This window comes from Schistocerca americana, chromosome 3 (assembly GCF_021461395.2).
Source record: "Schistocerca americana isolate TAMUIC-IGC-003095 chromosome 3, iqSchAmer2.1, whole genome shotgun sequence".
NCBI lineage: Eukaryota > Metazoa > Arthropoda > Insecta > Orthoptera > Acrididae > Schistocerca > Schistocerca americana.
The window spans coordinates 757,338,854-757,357,551 of NC_060121.1; the positions used below are offsets into that span (position 1 = coordinate 757,338,854).

Here is an 18,698-nt window from a genome sequence, read left to right on the forward strand (position 1 = left end):
CTAACCCCTCCTTGCCTTATGCGTCCCTCCCTCTTCACCACATCTCTCGGTTTGGGCAATTCTCTCCAGTAATTGGTGCACATGGTTGCATTTCCTGTACTTTGTGTGTACATTAACATAAAACTGATTAGTACTACTTACATGAGGCTCGAACTACAGAATGTAACAACAAGCAACTTTTAAAACTGATTCACTCCATATCTTTTGATGTACTCACGTGGATCAAAAACACAAACCAAGTAAAGTAATTGGCTTCACATTTTAATTAAAAGGCTGACACAGCTGCTGCTTGTATCTTCAAAGCTTCCTTTGACTTTCCTAGACTTCATCTCTGAATGTTATTAATTCATCTTCCCTCCCCCCGCTTCGAATTAGTCTTTGCCTAGTACTGACTTAGAAAGTCTCAACAACCACTGGTGTTTTACCACCTATACATGAACCCATCTTATTAACATTATACTCTTTGCCAATTTCCATTTTCAGAATTATTACTTTGTGACACTATACACAATAGTTTTTTACATTTTATAACTCATCATAAGTAATAAACTGCCATTCCAGACTCAATTAAAATATTGATTCTTATACATTACAGAAATTGTGTGTGTTGTACTATGGGACAGATGATGCTGAATATGACTTATTTAAATTATAATAGCTATGAAACAGTTTTCGCTTTCCATTCTTACAGGAGCATAAGAGGTTTTAAAGCTTTTGACTCCATAATTAAATTTATGGGGAAAATTCTTTTCGCTTTTTATCAATTGTAATAATAAACCAAATCCCTGACATTTCCAAGCAGCTAGAACTTAGCTGCTTTCATCATATTGACAAGTGACCTACAATATGTCTTTAAGTCCATTACTCATTGAGTCCTGAACAATACGTGCAACAATCTTATAACCGGGAGAATGCATACTTTTATTTTCAATAAGTACTACATCTGCAGAAAAGACTTCCAGCTGGCATAGGCTGTGAAACAGCCACAGAAGTCAAACATGTTGTGCTCAGCAGTTGTCCCCCTACTGAGTGGTCAACTCTACTCTTCATCACTGTTTGGGGGTGACTGTTAATTCGGATTGGCAGCTGGTTGGTGGTTAAGCCCAAATAAAAGGCTAAACAGCAGATCTAGAATATGATGAGATTGCTTTCACATGTGGCCCTGCCTCTAAAGGGTACGATACACCTGTAACAGGACTGGAATACGGTGTGCTAAGTGGGTGCATGGCACAGGTCTTGTATCAAATCAGGTTCGTTAATAATATCTTCATGACTGACTAGTAGCCAAGACACTAACTTCATACCTCACCGCCCCTACACCTTCTTTCTCACTGATTTAACTGGTTCTTCCTGGATGCTTCATTTCTGATGGTTCCTTAAAAATCTCTATCCATAGTAGGGCTACTAACCATCAACTGTACCAACATTTTGATCGTTGCCATCATGCCTGTCTTAAGAAGTCTCTCCCATACAGTCTGAGCACACATGGACCAGGTATCTGCAAGTGACAAGCTATCCATCGCCTTGATAGAGCCTTCACATAGAGGCAATACACCCCAAACCTAGATCAAAAGTGATTCCATGTGCCTGATTCTCTGACCATGCTTATGAATACATCAAAAAGGACAACACTCCATTACTCAGAATTGCCACACGCTAGAACAACTTAATAATATCATTCACCATTACTTGAACTACTTAGTCATGCCAGGAAAGAGGGCATCATATTCACAATCCTTTTTAAAGTTCGAAAAGTGTATTCTGCCACCCACACAATCTATGAAATACCCGAATCCTTTCTTAAACCAAACCCATTTCCTTTTGGTACATAATTCACACCCCTCTGGAAGACCCAGGAGAAAGCCAGATAAGGTCACAAGTGAAAGTAGTCATATATTTTAGCAGCCTTATTGTGGGCATGACCACCAACCACCTATTCACTTAAATGAATGTGAAACTGTAGCCAAGAGCAGAGTTAACCACCAATTCGTTTAATATGTTGCTGAATGCAGCATACCCGGCTACTTCACAGCTGTTTCATCTGGATTCTGCCGCCCCCCCCCCCCCCTGCCCCCACATACCACCATCTCTGAATTATGTAGGTGGGAACTGTCGTTACAAATCATCCTTTGATCCTGCAGTCTTCCTGGCTACAATACCTGCTAATCTCTGTCCTGCACCAATCTCCACCTCTGTTAAAATGTCCTCTACTCCCTCTTCCCCTGTTTTTTCTCCCCCATCAGTCCATATCGCCATTTCCTTCTGAGCTACAAAGAAATTCTGCCTGGGCCAGACTGAGCTCACCGGCACCAAATTTCTATCCTGCGAGCTTGCTCCCTCCCCCTCCCTCCCCCCCCCCCCCCCCCCAGCTGTCAGCTACCTTTCCCTTAAACTACCCTCACAGTTCCAATTACTTTCTCCTCTCACCCACTCAAACTGCAGAGCTGGTAGCTCACAAGGATAATGTGTAACCATGCTGGTGTATGTGTGTGTTTGTATCAGTGTGTTGTGTATTCTTTAGCTCTGGAGGAGAACTCATCCATATGCTTACCAACATCTTTGATCTTGTTTATGTATCGTCCATTCCACGTCTTTCATTAGTGTTTTGAGTACATCAGCATTCATATGCTGACCGGACAAAGACATGATCTCCTCTAGTATCTTAATCTTTTCAAAAATTGCAAATTCATAAGGACAGAAGAAAGAGGAGCAATTTAAGACAACTCTCATGAGTGTTATAAGCAAGTTCTAAGATGAGTTACACGTGTTCTTGGGGTAACCACGAAAAAAGTTTTCTGGTTTTAAGCCATCGTGTATTCAATACTCTTAAGTTTGTCAGTATTTTGCAGAAAGAACATGACCTGCACAACAATGAGCTGCATATTAACATTTAATGGACCTTTGAACATATTTTGCAATATGGAAAGGTGCAATACCTTAGTTACAGCATTCTTATTATTCAATCAAATAAACAAATATTTAATTACTGCTGTCTGTGATTTAAAAGTATTACAGCTATATGGAACAAAATTCTGTATTTACAATTTCAAATAACCATCAAGAGTTCTCGACCCAACAGGTAACCCTCTGTGAGGTGTGTTAGCAACTTCCACAACATTTTAATCCGATGTGATTCCAGCATGGTAGCTTTGCAAATAAACCAAAATTGAAATTAACAAACATATCTTTGAAGTATATTCTCAGAGCTCATAAGTACATCTGGAAATTGCACACAAGGTACATTTTTATACAATCCTGCATTTTTAACATTTCATAGTAAGGGGAAACATAACATGATCAACAAACAGTAAGTGGACCATTGCCAGTGAACAGAACACTAACTATTTTACATTGAAAATTGCAAAAATATCTGTCACTGAGCATTATGCATACACCTCCACCACCCCTCTACACACACACACACACACACACACACACACACACACACACACACACAAACCTCACATACATAATGTGTCAGCCAACATATGGTGCATGGCGGAGTGAACCTTGTGCAACTACGGGTCACTTCCTTATCTGTTTCACTAACAAACAGAGCAAAGGAAAATAGATTCTCTATATGTCTCTACACGAGCCCTAATTTCTCTTATCTTACCTTCACAGTCCTTACAGGAAATGTGTGTTGGCAAAAGTAGAATCTTTATGCAGTCAGCTTCAAATGCTGGTTCTCTAAATTTTCTCTATAATGTTTTGCAGAAAGAACCTTGCCCTCCCTCCAGGGATGCCCACTTGAGTTCTTGAAGCATACTGTAATATTCGTGTGCCGATCGAACCTACTGGTAGCCAGTCTAGCAGCTCATCTCTGAATTATTTCGATGCCTTCCTCTAATCCAACCTGTAAGGGGGAGGGGGAGGGGGTGTTAATAACAAACACTCTAGCAGTACTCAAGAATAGGTTGCACTAGTGTTCATTACACATTCTCCTTTACAGATGAGCTACTCTTCCCAAAAATTCTCTCAATAAACTGAAGTCTACCATTTGCTTTCCCTACTACAGCCTTTACATGCTCATTCCACTTCAAATCACTTTGCAATATTATGTATATATATTTAATCAATGTAACTGCAACAAGCAGCTTACTACCAATGCCGTATTCTAACATTACATGATAATTTTTCCAATTCAACTGCTTTAACTTACATTTTTCTACATTTAGAGCAAGCTACTATTCATAACAATGACTAGGAATTTCGCCTTAGTAATGTTGTAACCTCCTACGTCACTCAACGACAACACCTTCTTGTACTCCACAACAACTAACATCCACAGATTGCTGCTCATCCTGTCCATCAGACCATTTATGTATATAAAAAATAAGAGCAGTCCCGTCAAAGATCCCTGAGTTACTACTGATGATACCCGTGTTTCTGATGAACAGTATCATCAAGGACAATATACTGGGATCTACTACATACGAAGTCTTGAAGGCACTCACATATCTGGGAACCTAACCTGTATGGCCCGACTTTTGTAGACAGTCTGCAGTGGGACATCAAGTCAAATGCTTTTCAGAAATCTAGGAATATCTGCCTGTTGCCCATCATCAGCAGTCCACAGAATATCACATGAAAAAAGGGCAAGTTGAGTTTTGCACAAACAATGCTTTACGAATCTGAGCTCATTTGTCGACAAAAGCTTTTCTGTCTCAAGGAAATTTATTACATTCAAACTCAGAATATGTTCAAGAATTCTGCAGAAAACTGATGCTGACATTGGTCTTTAATTTTTCAGGACTTTCCTTCTATCTTGTACACAGGGGTCACTTGCGTTTTTTTCCCAGTTGCCTGGGACTTTGAGCTGGATGAGCGATGCATGATAAATGTGAGCTCAGTAAGGACCAAAGCCATAGATCTGGTGACATTTGTTTTCAACTCTTTCAGTAGCCCACCACCCTCCCCACCCCATGCCACACTCACTCAGAGGATTTGAAAGTTGAACACCACACTTTCACTTATGAGTTTCCATGTGATAAAAAATGCAAATGCCACATTTCAATTTTACCAACACCATATGAGGGAGATAAGACTCTGCCACGTCCGATTTTCGAAAGCTTTCTCCACTTCATCACCTCATCTCCCACAACAGCCACATGGAAGCACACACAGAACTACTTATCAAGATAAATCAAAAACATGTTTATAGTATGAGAAAGCAGCCAACAGCAAGGGGGTTGAGAGAAACAACAGTCTGTCTATCAATTTCCAGCCACTTAAGAGATATTTTACTACATAAACCTTTCACAAGAAATAGGTGTAATCCATAGAATCCAGTTCCTGTTTGGTAATGGGCTTCAAATGGACATACTTATAAAGGTGTTCATCACAACTAAAAAGTAATACATTTTTACGGAAAGAGTTCTTGTAGAGAGTGAGTGTTGTGTGAATCTTCTTTATAACCATCACAAGATTTCTTTAGAACCATCACAAGAAAATAAATATTTTGTACTCAAATTTATTTTCGATTTTATTTAGTTGTCTGTACAAGGAACTCTTGTTAAATCCGAAATATCCTGAGTCAATAAAGTAACTCACTCAATGACAGAGGCAATATTCATACTTGCGGACATGTACAAATTTGTTTCAGTGTAATCTCCAAATGTTAATTAAGCACTAGCAGTAGAATTATTTCACTCTTAAAGCAAATCACACAAAATCAATAAAATTTGGTCAAAAACAAAATTGGAGTGAAGTGTGGCACATCATAAATTTAACTGGCAAAATAAAGAGCAGTAAATGCTCCACAAATAGCGAGATGATGCCTGAAAGAGAAAAAAAGGAAAGCCGGTAACATATATAAATATTTCTGGATTTTTCTTGTTTAATTTCAATTTAAGTCCTCTTGCATTCCATAGATAGACTTTCTTATGCTTTTTTTCATGTGTGAGCATCTGATACTGTATTTTTTTTTTCTTTTTTCTTTTTTTTTTTTTTTTAAGTGGCTCTATTCCCCTTAACTACTACAGAATAAAATTCTGCAAAGAAGATGCTGGTGTTCCACACATAAAGATATGGAACTGTAAGACTTTTAAATATATGAGAACTTAGCAACATACCACAGTGATGTTACTGCCACATACTTCTAACCGCAGGCTCTGTTTGGCCTGCTGTGGCTAGCAAATTCCTAATGTGTTGAAGCAAATATTCCACAGTCTCCTAATTTAATGTAGCGAAAGTCTATTTATGCAGAGAGAGAGAGAGAGAGAGAGAGAGAGAGAGAGAGAGATCCCCTAACAACTCCCAAGTTCAGCACTGAAATCCATTGTTTACAGATATAATTGTGTGTGTGTAAATATTTTTCATATATACAACAATAAATATGTTCCAAATTAACTTACTCTATTACAGTGCTCTCACTCTCGTCTAACTTCTTGTTTTTCTTCCTTTTCATTTACCCGTTTTTGAAAACAGTAATACAAGTATAGAATTTTCAGGTTTTAATCATGCTCATGTACAAATAATGGTTTATCCTACAACTAAGTATGATGGATAGAATTATCAAGTGTAAATGTCTGTTTCCTAGTGTGCCTCGAGATAACTTTATTTGCAAGTCTTTCATAAACTATTTGTAACACTCCTTTTTTGACATTACTGCCAAGATAATTCTTACAATATGCTACATGGAACATATCCTTTGTAGCCTAAACAATGTTAAAGAATAAAATACAAATACCATGACTTGCATATGCAGCTACAAACAAAGCTGTCAGCTATTATTAATTAGAATGAAATATTAAAAACATTCTACAAAATCTAAAAATCTACCTCAGCTGCCAAAAAAAATAATCCTGTTCCTTTAATGAAATGTTTGTGTGTATTACTTATTAATTCTGTAATTAAGAAAATCTGCTTCTGCAATTTATTTAGAAAAAAACCTTAGTGACAAAATGAGTATTACTTTTCATACAAACACCATTTATTTACTTTTACTCACTACTGCTTTTAAATGTTGTTGTATGAACACTGTTTAACCAGTAAGGTCCTTAGGTGATAAAACAAATACTTTGTACTAACCATAAGAAATTATAGCTTTAAATAAAATCACCATATTTCATATTTGCAAGTAATTTTGTTAAGTATGCTTTCTATCAAGGACTAATGAAAACAATATTTCATTGACATACTATGCATTCTGATGTTTTATGAGACATTTAAGGCACTGTAGTCTGACACTGTGTGTGTGTGTGTGTGTGTGTGTGTGTGTGTGTGTGTGTGGTGGGTAAATACTTAATGGCAAAATATTGAGTGAACAGTACTGATGATTAAAGTTAATCTCATACAAAATGATAATGAGCACTTCATGAAATTCAATTATTAGACTTTTAATCTTCTGAAGAACAGATGCCTTAGGAACACTCAGCTTCAAATCAAATTCTCCATTCCTAACTTACTGAACACCTGTCAAATTATGTTATTTTATGCTCATTAATACTAGTGTAGTACAAATATTGTCACAAATATTACAACTCTGTATACAGAAAATGGATTTATAAATATTTCTTCCCAAGGCAGAAATCACAGAACATCATCAGATACAGAACTGAAGACCACATCAACAACTGTACAGAGCACACCCAATGGTATACTTAATTTATAGGTAAACAGACAACCTATCATAGATTCAAGCTTTTTTACTAACATACGATAAATCACAAAATGACAAGTTTTAACAATATACATTTATGAATAAATACAGATGAATTTTTATACATCATGATTTAACAATGGTGACCAATAAAGCAAGATAATCATGTTGTGATATCCTTATTGACCACAGGATATCCAAACTGGACTCTGATTTGTAAGACATGGTTATTGTACTTTATTCAAACTGTGCATTCAGTTTATGCTACACATAATCTATGACTCTTTCCAGAATCTGCTATGAGCAGACTAACAATTATAACAGGGCCATCATGTGCAGCGAAACAGCGATGACATTATGTTTTTTAACAGAAGTCACCACCAAGCACTGCACAGCTTACAACTTGAAACATATCACAATGATATATGTGTTAAGTCCCAAGCCACTTACTGCTTGGGTACTATTAACTGTTAATCGCCGGTGACTAGTAGTGAGTGTTTCATGCTGTTAACTGCACATTTATATAAGTGCCTAAGTAATAATAATCTATTAATTATCACACTGCAGGTAAGTCTCTTCAAACATAGCTAGCTCCTGTGCAAGGTAATTTGCTTTATTACGCAAACTCTTAGCAGACGCAGCTGCCTCCTCCAACGACCTGAGCTCTTTCTCAAGTGACTTTATGGCCTCATCCATGTCAGTTGATGCCTCATCCACTAGGTGACAAAGACGAGCAAATGTGCTTGAAAGCTCCCTAGAAGAAATTAAGATATCTGTCCAGTGAAATTACAAAATACTACTGATATATGAAAAACTACAGTTAATTATGCCAGAGAGACTGAATGACAATGTAGAAGAAATTTTAAAAAAGGAATTACAATCTGGTAACTAAAAATAATCTTCACTGAATTCCAGGTGTCAGTAACAAGATATCCTATAAGAACTATCAGGTCAAAGTGAGTCAAATACCAGAGACACAAAAAATTTATTCTGTTCTCACAAACATGCGAACAAAATGAAGGGATTTTGTCTCAATTCCCAATGTCTCCGACTGCGGGAGACATCTTCAAGGGGGTCCGTAGGTCGATGGAAGGTCCAACACACCCACTGGCTCGCTACTGACTGCCGCTAAATTCCGCGTCCGCGCGCTCCCGCACCGCGGTGTGACGTCACGTGTTTTGAAAACGTCAGTGCAATTGGCCGCTGTCCGTCGCCGTCTATCGCCGTTGCCATCACCCAGTAGTGGACGGGTGGTACACATCTTCTTTAACCGTTTAATATCATGCCCTCCTCCTTTCAGTTGAAATTATTTGGGCGTTTAGCGATTTCGATTGCCTCCCTGTAGAGCCTTTCGTAGTATCCGCTTGTGGCCACTAGTACTTGCGTCTCCTCAAAACGAATATTGTGGTTCCCTGGCTGGAAAGCATGCTCCGCAACAGCTGATCGTTCCGTTTCTCCTCTTCTACAATTTCCCTTGTACTCTTCCAAATGTTTAGAAACTTCTTTTAGTTGTACCCACATAAACATCACCACAGCTGCATGGGATCCTATACACTCCAGCTTTTTCCAAAGGTTTGCGAGCGTCCTTGGCAGGCTTAAGGTATTCCTGTATCTTCCTGGTGGGCTTGTAAATTACGGTAATATTCCGCTTCATCAAGATCCTCCCTATTCTTTCCGTTACATTTTTAACAAACGGCAGGAAAACCTTAGATTTTGCAGTAGCTTGTACGTCAGTATGATTTCTGCGTGGCTGCCTCAACGCACGTTTTATTTCTGCGGACGAATATCCGTTCTTCATTAGTGCATTGTGGAGATGTTCCATTTCAGCGTCGAGCGACTCAGGTTCACAAATATTTCTAGCTCTGTCCGCTAACGTCTTGATAACACCCCGCTTCTGTTGTGGGTGGTGGTTCGAATCCCAGTGCAAATAACGGTCCGTGTGTGTGGGTTTGCGGTATAATGAGTACCCAAACTACCATTTTCGTTTCTAAAAACAAGCACATCGAGGAAATGTGACTTGCCGTCTACCTCCTCCTCCATTGTAAACTGAATTCTCGAGTTTATGCTGTTTAGATGTTCGTGGAACCGGCTTAGTTCCTCCCTACCATGTCTCCACAGCACAAACGTGTCATCCACGTATCGGAGCCATACATTTGGTTTTTTGCTGGCAGTACCTAAGGCCTGTTCTTCGAATTTCTCCATAAAGAAGTTTGCAATTACGGGACTTAGGGGGCTTCCCATAGCCGCGCCATCCATTTGCTCATAAAACTGTTCATTCCACTTGAAGTATGTGGTCGCCAAACAACACTTAAACAGTTCTAAAATATCGGCAGGAAAAATTCGATCCAGCTGTTCCAATACATCATTAAGTGGAACCATGGTAAACAGCGAGACCACATCGAAGCTGACCAATATGTCCTCCGGCTGGACCACTATGCCATTCAATCTGCTGATGAAATGTGTCGAATTCTTTATATAAGAATCCGAAAGGCCCACGTGTGGTTTCAACAGCGTAGTCAAAAACTTGGCTAACGAGTAGGTGGGCAAACCAATGGCACTTAGTATCGGTCCTAACGGCACGTTTTGTTTATGAATTTTGGGCAATCCACAAAGCCTCGGTGGTAGCGCAACCGAATAGCGCCAGGGAACCACAATATTCGTTTTGAGGAGACGCAAGTACTAGTGGCCACAAGCGGATATTACGAAAGGCTCTACAGGGAGGCAATCGAAATCGCTAAACACCCAAATAATTTCAACCGAAAGGAGGAGGGTGTGAAATTAAACGGTATATGGATGCCGGTGTTAAAGAAGATGTGTACCACCCGTCCACTACTGGGTGATGGCAACGGCGATAAACGGCGACGGACAGCGGCCAATTGCACTGACATTTTCAAAACACGTGACGTCACACCGCGGCGCAGGAGCGCACGGACGCAGAATTTAGCAGCAGTCAGTAGTGAGCCAGTGGGTGTATTGGACCTTCCATTGACCTACGGACCCCCTTGAAGATGTCTCCCGCAGTCGGAGACAAAACGTTGGGAATTGAGGCAAAATTCATCAACCGACCACGGCATAACAGCCCAGATAATTATAATGGACATGATATTTCCGGCCGCGAAAGTCTACATTTTAGTAAAATGAAGGGAGTATGTGATGAACCTTATTTACTTGAATATAAGATGAGGTTGCCTAATAATTGCACATTAAATTGTAGCTGCAGATATCAGTAATTTTATGTTTATATATCTAAAAACAAATATGATGTGACTTACCAAATGAAAGTGCTGGCAGGTCGACAGACACACAAACAAACACAAACATACACACAAAATTCAAGCTTTCGCAACAAACTGTTGCCTCATCAGGAAAGAGGGAAGGAGAGGGAAAGACGAAAGGATGTGGGTTTTAAGGGAGAGGGTAAGGAGTCATTCCAATCCTGGGAGCGGAAAGACTTACCTTAGGGGGAAAAAAGGACGGGTATACACACTCGCGCGCGCACACACACACACACACACACACACACACACACACACACACACACATATATATATATATATACAGACACAAGCAGACGGTCTTTAAATATGTCTGCTTGTGTCTGTATATGTGTGGATGGGTATGTGTGTGTGTGTGTGTGTGTGCGCGCGAGTGTATACCCGTCCTTTTTTCCCCCTAAGGTAAGTCTTTCCGCTCCCGGGATTGGAATGACTCCTTACCCTCTCCCTTAAAACCCACATCCTTTCGTCTTTCCCTCTCCTTCCCTCTTTCCTGATGAGGCAACAGTTTGTTGCGAAAGCTTGAATTTTGTGTGTATGTTTGTGTGTCTGTCGACCTGCCAGCACTTTCATTTGGTAAGTCACATCATCTTTGTTTTTAGATATATTTTTCCTACGTGGAATGTTTCCCTCTATTATAACCATATCATTTTATGTTTATAAATTTATACAGGGGTTGTCTCACTTTTACAGATGGGGCTTGGGATACTGAGGTCGTGCAGATTTATTTTGAAGAACTGTTATGGATAGGTAGGGCAAATTATACTTGCACTGAAACAGGTTTGAGATTTTGTAACACACCGAAGCACTTGATAGAGTATCAACCTTGCTCAAACACTCACGCTTTTGATTCGCATGGTGCTAGAGCAAGCGATATGCAAGAAACTATGAACTAGCCACAACAACATTCTACTGCTCTTCTTAAAATTTGACAGTTTTGTGAAACAGAGTATGACATAACATTAAATTCTATTATCTTACAAACTTCTGTTGCATTTGAGCAGGTTTGCAATGAAAGTTCTCAAACATGTGGATACCATATACAAACGTTTTTAGAGATTTTTAAGTAAAGATAACACTGAAAGGTGAAAATGTCGCCCTTCAGAAAACATTATTTGATTCTGAATGTAAGTCAATATAAAATGAGAAATTCAGTCACTGTTCACATATCAGAATACTGGGTAAAAATTTTACTATCTTTTAATCAGCTTTAGAACAAGATGGTGAGATTCAGATGAGACAAGAAAAAAAATTAATACAGAATTAAATGAGTGTAAAACAAACTAAATCATATTACACTGATGGTAATTGTTATCGTGAGAATAATTTACACTGGCAAGGTCCATTGTGAAGATAGTACCAACGGACATCACTAGGTCATGGGACGAGCTAAAGTTTGAGAATTTTATTGAATCCTGAGTGCCATCTTTTATTTATGTTTTAGTTGGTGTTGTTAATATGACCTGCACCCTAGAAGACAGTGCAGTCCATGCTTCACAGTTGCTCAAGCACAGCACTATGGAAGGGTTGGAGGGGGAACAGTAACACCAGCTTGGCATAGAACTAGGATGAGTGAGGGGAAAGGAGTGGTTAGCGGCAACAAATTTTATCATTCTGCCAACCAAGGAAACCTATAAACTGTACTTTGGCTTTTTATGAATGTCTGCTACATTTAATCTGCAATGTACCTGAATCCATTTTAACTGCCTAAACTAAAACTGGACAAATACACAATAATGGTATACATTTTTGCACGAGATGGACTGTGAGGTATGACAGGAACAAAATGGGGCATGTCAGCTGCTGGTTCTAAGCAGCCAATGAGAGAGCAGCGGGTTGATGATGTGTTTGGAAGCAAGAGAAATTGAAACAGTATCATGTCAGAATGAGATTTTCACTCTGCAGCGGAGTGTGCGCTGATATGAAACTTCCTGGCAGATTAAAACTGTGTGCCCGACCGAGACTCGAACTCGGGACCTTTGCCTTTCGCGGGCAAGTGCTCTACCATCTGAGCTACCGAAGCATGACTCACGCCCGGTACTCACAGCTTTACTTCTGCCCGTGAAAGGCAAAGGTCCCGAGTTCGAGTCTCGGTCGGGCACACAGTTTTAATCTGCCAGGAAGTTTCTGTATCATGTCAGTATACAAGCGAAATCCGATATGCGTTTGACTAAAAACCGCTGCCTCCACAGGTTCCACCACAACCTAAGAAATCACAATGTATTCAGAAGACACAGCAAAATATTTGTGGCAACGAAGATGTGCAAATCTCCAACTGTCCTATTAGGATGATGGTGATAAATAGAAATAGACACACCACAGACTACAGGCTTAGTAAGTAAGAAAGATAATGAAGATAAAAATTAATGCAAACCACTTTTCTTTTAGTTTATTTTTTCTCCTTTTATTATCAAAATGTAGAAAATCAATAAATGGCCTCAATTTAAAATAGATATAATACTAACCTACATGCAGATAATTAATGTCACTAAAAGAGTTTGAAATCTGATTAGTCGGAATAAGTAAAAATAAATTTTTCTCAAGGAGCCCCTTAAAAGTAGGGGTAAATATGGTAATTGATATCTATTTCTCTATCAGTTACAAAATAAATACGAATGTTCACCAACTTCCAATGCAGACTGCATTAGTTTAATATTTCCCATATGACATGAAAGATCTGAACGATTAGCCTGACAGCACATTAATGGGAAACTTGACAGCCTGTGATTTCTAGTTATGGAGTATAATGGAAGAGCTTGTGTACAGCAGGGACATTAATCAAAATATAAAGAGGACAATATGGATCCTGGAATCATACGTCTCAAAAATCTAGATGTTTGGTTTTGAATGTTGTTACCTCTAAGCAGTTCTCATATGGTAATCATAAGGTGAACAGGTGAAAACCACTCAATGAATGGTGGAAAAATTCGTACCATTTAATTATTAGCACAATTCAGAGCCACACTGCATGCGAAATTGCAGTACGTAGATGAAAAGCCATCTTGGATTCATAGTGATAATACAGACACCTGTTACAGTCTGCTGACTTTTTACCACTCAAATGAATATCCTACTCTAAAACTTATTATAATATTCAAAATATCCACGGGTGTACTGCCGGTCTACAGTGTCCAACGGGCACAATATTTCGGCGATCATACATGTCGCCATCATCAGGTGAACTGACGGACTGAGCTCCTGTGAACATGCCGGTACGGAGATCCGTACGCTATGGCTGCTCAGGAGGAACTGGGTTCGGTCCGGTCGCGGCAGAGGCCGATTTAAATACTCTCCGCCTGCGGCGCACTCCCTCCGCCGTCCGCACCCCATGCCACAGTCACGCGGTGGAACAGATTGCGACGGCGTCTGAAATGACGTCGGTGTGATGGCCCTGTCCACCGTGGTCGTCACAACTATACGTTTTCTCGATGTAATCCTGATTAACCCAATTGCTGGTTCAAAAGCCTTGCTAAGATTATAGCCACAGTCACGGTTTATGAGGTCATCACTGGTGCGAATTTCGATGGCCTCCCTAACAACGCTGTCCCAGTATCTCGACGTCTGTACCAGAATCCTCGTGCGTTCATACTCCATAGCGTGATTTTCCGACAAACACGCTATAGCGTACGGATCTCCGTACCAGCACGTTCACAAGAGCTCAGTCTGTCAGTTTACCTGATGATGGCGACATGTATGATCGCCGAAATACTGTGCCCGTTGGGCACTGTAGACCGGCAGTACACCCGTGAATATTTTGATTATCAAATACGCCGGGAGAAACTCAAGAATCACATCATAGACCTTTACGGGGAGGAGATGTACCGCAGCATGAAGAAATTTGAAAAGTTGCGCCACCGTAGATGTCGTTTGCTAAGAACTCTTGCCTTTCTAAAGAGATGTCGTTCCGAGAATGTTGTTCTAAATTTTGCTAAGGTTATGCATCACATCGATTCTGCAGTAGCTAAGAGAATCAAGAAAGGAGCCAGCCTCGCACCGGTATGTGAGAGAGTGCAATTCACCTGCCGGAGCCTTGAGTTTATCTCACAGGAATTACTCAAACTACATTTGTAACTGGCTAGTAATTTCACTTCTTTTTCCTGGGATTGGATTGATGGTGTCACCTGGGTTGCAGCTGATTCCGCCCATAAGAAGGCAACAGGACGTCAAACAGCAAAGTTCTCACGTCTCCTTGACAAACCATCTCTGTAGGTTCCGTGCAAGACTGTCATCAATTTGAGTGGCATGGTGTTGAGTGATGATGCGGTCTTGGTTTTGCAGAAAGGTCTCAACTTCGCTCCCACCCCCAAGTTCACTCCAGTCGCAGAAATTGTTAGTGCTATTGAACAGGTTGCAGCTCAACTTCCGTCTGAATCAGCTGAGGAAATACGTCATGAAACTTGTCATGCGTTGACGAAATCCAAGCCGATGAAGTCAAATATCACCAGTAAAGAGAGGGCGGCCATTCGTGATCTGAGGGAGCACTCTGAAATTGTTGTCTTACCGGCTGACAAAGGCAATGCTACAGTTGTTGTCTCCCATAAGGACTACACTGATAAGATGCAGAGCCTGCTAAATGACGATTCCTACCGGAAGATCAGCGTTGGCCCTACAAAGAAGGTGGAGAACAATACGAGGTCGCTTCTCAAGGACGCAGATTTATCGGAGGGTGATGCTAAGAAATTGTTACCCCAAGGTCCGGTACCACCTAGACTATATGGACTCCCGAAGGTTCACAAAGAGGGGGTACCATTACGCTCCATTGTCAGCAACATCAGGGCACCTACATATTTGTCGGCCAAATACCTGATGGGAATATTAAGTCCTTATGTGGGTAAATGCCCTCATCACATCCGTAATTCCGTGGATTTTGTTAAACGCCTTGATAGCTTCAGGTTGGATGAGTCAGATATCATGGTGAGTTTTGACGTCGTTTCCTTGTTTAAGAGGATACCCCTGCGAGAGTCACTAGAATTGATTAGTCAGAAGTTTGATGAGAAGACCACTGAACTTTTTAGGCATGTCTTGACTTCCATGTATTTTCTTTTTAATGGAGAAGACTATGAACAAACAGAGGGAGTCGCCATGGATAGCCCACTCTCACCGGTGGTAGCGAATTTGTACATCGTGAACTTCGAGGAGGAAGTCCTGTCGTCATCCAAATGAAAACCTACTTGCTTTTTCTGTTACGCAGATGACACGTTCGTTATCTGGCCACATGGTATGGATAAACTCCTTCACTTCCTTACACATCTAAACTCCATACACCCCAACATCAAATTAACTATGGAGACTGACACGGAGCGTAAATTACCTTTCCTTGACGTCTTGGGGTACTTAAAACTGTAGTACATAGGGCGCGCACTATCTCTGATGCAGAGAGTCTACCCCAGAAATTGGAACATCTGAGAACTGTATTTCGAAAAAATGGGTACTCAGAGTGGCAGATTCAATGTGCTCCCCGCCCAACCCCTACAGCACAAGCTGTGGAGATGGATGAAATCACAAGGGAGGAGGTAGGCACTGCCTTTATTCCATATACAGGCGCACTCTCAGGGAAAATCACCCGCATTTTGAAGAAACACCGGGTCGGAACTGTGTTTTGTCCTCCGAATAGAACTCCCAGCAAGTCGGCGGTCGCTATGGAGTATGAACGCACAAGGATTCTGGTACAGATGTCGAGATACTGGGACAGAGTTGTTAGAGAGGCCACCAATGACGACCTCATAAACCATGACTGTGGCTATAATCTTAGCAGGGCTTGGGAACCAGCGATTGGGTTAATCGAGAGTACATCGAGCAAACGTATAGTTGTGACGACCACGGTGGACAGAGCCATCACACCGACGTCATCTCAGACGCCGTCGCAATCTGTTCCACCGCGCGACCATGGCGCGGGGCGCGGACGGCGGAGGGAGTGCGCCGCGGGCAGAGGGTATTTAAATCGGGCGCCTCCGCGACCGAACCCAGCTCCCCCTGAGCAGCCATAGCGTATGGATCTCCGTATCGGCACGTTCACAGGAGCTCAGTCCGTCAGTTCACCTGATGATGGCGACATGTATGATCACCAAAATATTGCGCCTGTTGGACACTGTAGACCGGCAGTACACCCGTGGATATTTTGAGTATCAAATACACTGGGAGAAACTCAAGGATCATATTATAATACTGTTTTCCATCTTATTTCAGAATCTACCTTCTCAAACAGTTACTTAGATTACATGAGACTGTTCTTGCCAAATATCCTACATTCAAAGACAAAACAAACAATGCACCACTAAGGAATTAACCAAATGAGATGGAAATTGGTGGGTGTGTTGTACATGTACAGACAAACAAAAGATTACAATTTCAGAAAAATGGGGTAATTTATTCAAGAGAAAGAGTTACATAAACTGGGAAACAATGTATTAGTCCACCTCTGGCCATTTGACAAGCAGTTATTTGACTTGGTATTGATTGACAAAGTAGTTGAATGTCGTCCTAAGGGGATATCATGACAAATTCTGTTAACTTGAAACATTAGATCATCAAAATCTCAAAATGGTTGGGGAGCTTTGCCATAGTGCTCCAACATTCTCATCTGAGGAGAGATCCAGGGAACCTGCTGGACAAGTATGGTTTGGCAAGCACAAAGACAAAGCAGCAGAAACTCTCGCAGTGTATGGGCTGGCACTATATTGCTGAAATGTAAGCCCACGATGGTTTCCTATGATTGGTAATGAAATGGGGAGTACAATATTGTTGACGGAGCACTGCGCTCTAAGAGCGCCATGGATGACAACTAAAGAGGTCCTCCTGTGAATGAAATGGCAACCCAGACCGTCATTCCTAGTTGTCAGGCCATAAGAGGGCGATGTCACATTGGTATTCCACCACTGTCGAGAGCATCTCCAGACACATCTTCGTTGGCCATTGGGGCTCAATTCAAAGTGGGCCTCATCACTGAAAACATTTCTAATCCAGTCAATGAGATTCCAGGTCAAAGACATGTCTGGAGACATCGCGGAACACAGTGGGATGCAAACCTGACTGTCACCTGCCATGTGGCCTTACTACCAAGAGTGAGTGACTGAAGTGCTATTTTATTTCATAGTGGGACACCTTAGCTTGTCCTCTGCGAAACCCTTACAACACAGTAGTATGTCGACGAAACTCTACACTGTTTTGTTGCCCTTCATGGCAAGCCATCCTGGGCTACATTTCAGCAGGATAATGCCCCCCACAAATGGTGAGAGTTTCTACAGCTTGTCTTCATGCCTGACTGATCTTAACTTGGCCAGCAAGGTCACTGGATCTCTCCCCAATTGATAACGTTTGGAGCATTATGGGATAGAGCCATCCAATGTGATGATTTGGTAAGGGGATGAATACTTAACATGGATGACAGAACACAATTACAACTGTATTCTAGTTCTCTGCTGTTCTCCATGGTCTTCCACAGGCATGTTCATTTTGTATTCTCTGCGCCCCCCCCCCCCCCCTCCCCCAGCCTTCTTCCCCTACCAATTCCAGTCTCACAGTATCTGCCTTCCTTTTAACATGTCTCTCATTAATGGCACCATCCTCTGGTTTCCTATCATATTTTATTTGTTTAAATTACTTTTTCTTTCCATTTATAAAAAGGTATTGCTTTCAAGTTTAGCTCTCCCATCCGTTTATCAAGTTATTATAATTATTAATATTGTAATTATAATCATTAGCAAATTATCTCAAAAATTGGAAGACATAAAAAGCAAATAACTCAACCCACTTTTCTTCAAGTTCCTCCTGTTGTTCAAATAGGCTTTCATTCTTTCCAAGAAGGCTTGTTTATGTTCTTT

The 18,698-nt window shown here is 40.7% G+C and overlaps 1 protein-coding gene across 8 annotated transcripts in view; it reads right to left on the reverse strand.

The window, feature by feature from the left end:
* Positions 1 to 5,913: 5,913 nt before the first annotated feature.
* LOC124607482 (transmembrane GTPase Marf) overlaps positions 5,914 to 18,698 on the reverse strand; it is a 176,002-nt gene continuing 163,217 nt past the window's right edge. For all 8 annotated transcript variants that reach the window (XM_047139849.1, XM_047139841.1, XM_047139843.1 and 5 more), the window contains one exon: positions 5,914 to 8,357. In XM_047139849.1, coding sequence (XP_046995805.1) covers positions 8,153 to 8,357 — 205 coding nt within the window. In that variant the 3' untranslated portion in view covers positions 5,914 to 8,152. The remainder of the gene's footprint in view (positions 8,358 to 18,698) is intronic.